Genomic DNA, 4,659 nt, shown 5'->3' with positions numbered 1-4,659 from the left:
CCCTGCCAATGGGTCTGTAAGTCTTGTGGCTCCCCCAGGGGTGAATGGAGATCCAGGTCATCGCTTGGGCATCGGGCCTGTCATTGAGGGAGCAAACAAGAGCGTTCTGGGTCGAGGAGGATTAAGTGGAGTCGGGTTTGAGGGAGTCCTCGGGGTTGGCGACGCGGCAAACGTAAGTCGGCTCAAAGGCGGACTCGTGCCCACTCGCGAGGAGCAGGTGATTACGGCGGAGAGTAACGAAGCCTACTCCAAATTCCGCGAACAGATGATGACTCAGATGCACTCGGCCAAACTCCGTCGAAATCCCTCCGTCCGCTCGGCGTCCCAAAGCAGCAACTCCACCACCACCAGCAGCAGCAACTGCGACGCCAACAGAGGGAGACAAGTCGATAGCGCCTCAACAGACGAAGAACAAGAAAACACGACCGAGAGGACGGAACCTGTCGGCACGTGTGTCAGTGGATTTGATGCCGAAGTACATGACTTCATGATGAATGACGAAAGTGGCAGCGTTCGGGTCAGCAGCACGGTGGGTAGCGGCACGAAAAGACGCAGTTCTCCTACTGGGACAGAGTATGACGGGAGGAAGGACGAGGCTTACTGGGAGCGTCGCCGGAAGAACAACGAGGCGGCGAAGAGGTCCCGGGACGCGCGCCGGGCCAAGGAAGACGAGATCGCCATCCGTGCGGCTTTCCTCGAACAGGAGAACATCAAACTGCGCGTCGAAGTCGCTTCTCTCAGATCCGAGACAGGCAAGCTGAGATGCATGTTGTGCAATAGCTGAGCGAACTATGAATGAAATTAGATTGTGCCTTATGTAAATGTGCCTTACCAGCGTGGCGGACCAGTGCCACGGCTGAGGTAAATCTGTGCCTTAGTATCATCAAAGAAAACGACTGGTTTTCAAGAAAATTTTGATGTAGTACACTTACGTGTGCCTTAAAGTCTTTCTTTAGACTACAAACAGCACATAATTCTAGGTAATGTACTTGCACCCTCTCTCTGGTTAGCTACTGTGCGAAGCTTGTGGAAGAAGAATGTAACTCACTTACCACTCTTTAGAGGCAACAAAATCCCCTTTGCCGCACTGTACTTGCGTACACTCCTCTACCACTGGGTAGTATGAACCTAGACTATATGAACTCTACAGTCATGAAATAGGGTGTTCATAGTTCACAGCACCGTTCCTTTTTCATGCAGATAAAGGCTGGTTCTGGTTAAAACAATGGTCTAAAAAACGGGTTCATGGAACTAGTGGATACCTTGCGATTCTGTTCATTGTTGAAATGGGGTCCAGGTAGCTAAAGAAAGTAATTCATAAGTATGGAAGAATAGAGGTTGAGAGCCTCTGGTTTGGAACAAACTGTACAGCCCCGATGAAGGGCGTTGACTCTGGGTGGGGTGTCCGGGAAGGGACCCGCTTTCATTAATTCGATTGATGATTAGATTTTTATTTCTATTTTATTTTATTTATTTTGTTTTATTTTATTTTATTTCATTTCGTTTCATTTCATTTCATTTTAGTTCATTTCATTTTATTTCATTTTATTTTACTCTATTTTATTTTATTTTATTTTATTTTATTTTATCTTATCTTATTTTCATTTATTTTGTTTTATTTTATTTTATTTATTTATTTTTTGCATGTAGAACAGGCCCAATCACCAACTGTGGTGAGATTTGGAAAACTGCAATTAAACTTTCATTTACATTCCAATATTTTTTACTTTCCCGGTGAGAGCTCAGAGTTCCACTTGTGATTCTGTGCAATGAAAAACTATAATTCGTTCCCCATTATCTTATGTGCTCCATTTCTGCGTAAGTCTCTAACAGACATTTTGAACATAAATTTCCATTAACGTCAAACGGTCAATAAATATTTTTATTCAAGATTTAGCATGTGTCTTCTTATTTCATCCCTAGTACGTGCGTATATTCATACACACACACACACACACACACACACACACACACACACACACACACACACACACACACACACACACACACACACACACACACACATACATAAATTATATGATACTACGATACTACATAGTAGACTACTGTTGAATGTAAATAAAAATAGGATAAAACAAAGGCAGTTTGCTGGAGTGGACGAACAATTTTTGGAAGAGAGAAAGAGAAAGGACCCACAGGACCAGGAAAAAGTCTTCAAGGAACCGCATAAACAGCATAGTATGAAAAGCATCTGTCTATGAGGTGATATAAAAATTACATCCAACAATACTATTGATCCAAATACAATAAAACTACTAATCAGGCAGTATTCAGTAGAGACCGTAGGTTATCCTATTGCTATCCACTTTCATTCCCAGTAATTAGGTGGTTATCATTCAGCTAAAAAAAGACAAATGAATATATCAGTAACATTTATAACCTGATTTCATTCCTCTTAGCCAAACGGCATCCCACAGGATAAAGAATGACGATGAAGAGATGTGAAAGGCAACTATCTTCAACTCGCAGGGCGATTTTGACCACTTCAGCGAACCCTTTGGCGTTCCATGTCCGATTCTATTCAGGTGATGGCGACCCCTCCCTTGGAGACAACAACGGGCGAATGCATATTGCGGCCACTGCGTAATTGTAGGGCGGGATTTGGGAAGTTTGTTGGGGAGTTATTACTACACTGGGAATATTCGGACATTCCAGGTGACTGCCGAGCGGATTCCAGGTCAAACGAATGACAGCACCAAGACACCAGAGCAAAGTCTGGGAGCGGGGTGATCTAATTGAGGTGTTCAAGTGGATCTAAGGCTTTAACCAGGGTGATGTAAACAAGGTAATCATATTAAAACAGCAGGCCAGGACTCGCAGTAATGGATTTAAACTGGACAAATTTAGATTTAAGAAGGAAATAGGCAAGAATTGATTTACTAACAGGGTGGTCGACGACTGGAATAGACTTAGTAACCATGTAGTGAGCGCTGAAACTATCAGTTATTTTAAGAAACGGTTAGACAACTTTATGGATGGGGATGACAGGTGGTGATGGATACGGAGCTGCCTAGTGTAGGCCTTATGGTCTTTTGCAGTCTCCTTCATTCTTATGTTCTTATGAATGTTCTTATGTAAAGCAGAGGAGAGAAGAGCAGTGTAGAGCAGAGCTGTGTATAGCAGAGGAGAGAAGAACAGAGAGAAACAGAGCAGAATAGAAATGAGCAGAGAAGAACAGTGAGGAACAAAAATGAACAAAGCAGAGAAGAATAATTGTTAACATTCACTGCATGTTAGAGCAGGAGAGTACGGCGATTGTGTGGGGTGGAAGTGGTGTTGGTGGTGTGGGGGGGGTAAGTTGAACGGGGGCGGATTGCCCATCGGATCGATGATAACCCCCCCCCTCGCCTCACCCCCCACCCACCCCCACTTGCCCCCCATAATTGATAGGCTACTGGTTGCAATCACTTCTGTAATGACGTTAACACAATATTTGGTCGTGATTGTTCTACTGGAATGGATTTTCTAGGCTTGGGTCGATGAAGTACATATTCCGCTCCTTTTGGGATCGGGGCTTAAAAAGGTTTTGACCACAGTGGTAGCCATTAAGGACTATTTGAACTTGATTCGTGAATATCTAGTGTGTGTGTGTGTGTGTGTGTGTGTGTGTGTGTGTGTGTGTGTGTGTGTGTGTGTGTGTGTGTGTGTGTGTGTGTGTGTGTGTGTGTGTGTGTGTGTGTGTGTGTGCGTGTGCGCGCTCGTGTGTGTGCGCGCGTGTATGTGTGTGCGCGTGCATGTATGTGCGCGTGTATGTATGTGTGTGTGCGTGTGTGTGAGTGTGTGTGCGTGTGTGTGTGTGTTTGTACGTGTGTGTGTGTACGTGTGTGTGTGTGTGTGTGTGTGTGTGTGTGTGTGTGTGTGTGTGTGTGTGTGTGTGTGTGTGTGTGTGTGTGTGTGTGTATGTGTATGTGTGTGTGTGTGTGTGTACGTACATTGAACAAGGTGGGTCTCCAAATATCATAATAAATTCTATTATTACCATTGCTGCTGTTCTGGAATTCTGAAGAATTACGAATGAATTCCTAAGGGAATTCCAGGAACGCGGACAGTCTGAATGGAATTATCTGGAGTTGAGGAGTCTATTCGAAGCTGCCTCAGCTCCGCCCCCTTACCTTAGAGGGATTTCTGAGCATCAATGGATTATTTATCAATTCATTTGTCTATTTACTTATTATCTATTTATTCATTTGTTTATTCGTTTATTTATTTATTCATTCATTTGTTTACATTTTCACTTAACAATTTATTTTTTTACTACTTCAGCGACCTTTTTAATAATTCTACTAGTTACTTATTATTTATTTATTCATTTATTCATTTATTCGTTTATTCATTTATTCATTTGTTTATACCCTGTATTTTCACTTTATAATTTATTTTACTACTTCAGTGACCTTTTTAATAATTCGACTTTGGTTAACGCCATGCAATTTGACTCAGATATTCGTGACTTGTGTAGGTTCCCACGAGCGTAAATCATATTTCGTGTTACAAGTTCTTGCTAATGCAGTCCTTTGTCGGCTGCAGATGGTGAAGCCAGCGGCTGTCTGTGGTCATTACAGACTGGTATTCTGTCAATGTCCATCTGAAGTTATTCATACCCTCGCAGGCAGAAGCAATATTTTTGAGTTAATGCGT

The 4,659-nt window shown here is 42.9% G+C and overlaps 1 protein-coding gene across 1 annotated transcript in view; it reads left to right on the top strand.

The window, feature by feature from the left end:
* LOC143024329 (uncharacterized) overlaps positions 1–866 on the top strand; it is a 1,746-nt gene extending 880 nt beyond the window's left edge. The window contains exon 1 of the mRNA XM_076183123.1: positions 1–866. This exon is cut by the window's left edge and continues 880 nt beyond it. Coding sequence (XP_076039238.1) covers positions 1–784 — 784 coding nt within the window. The 3' untranslated portion in view covers positions 785–866.
* The last annotated feature ends 3,793 nt before the right edge of the window (positions 867–4,659 follow it).

This window comes from Oratosquilla oratoria, chromosome 4, assembly GCF_046742065.1.
Source record: "Oratosquilla oratoria isolate Oo_2021 chromosome 4, ASM4674206v1, whole genome shotgun sequence".
NCBI classification, from domain to species: Eukaryota; Metazoa; Arthropoda; class Malacostraca; order Stomatopoda; family Squillidae; genus Oratosquilla; species Oratosquilla oratoria.
Note: the sequence above shows the minus strand (reverse complement) of the source record. Positions and strands in the feature narration are given on the sequence as shown.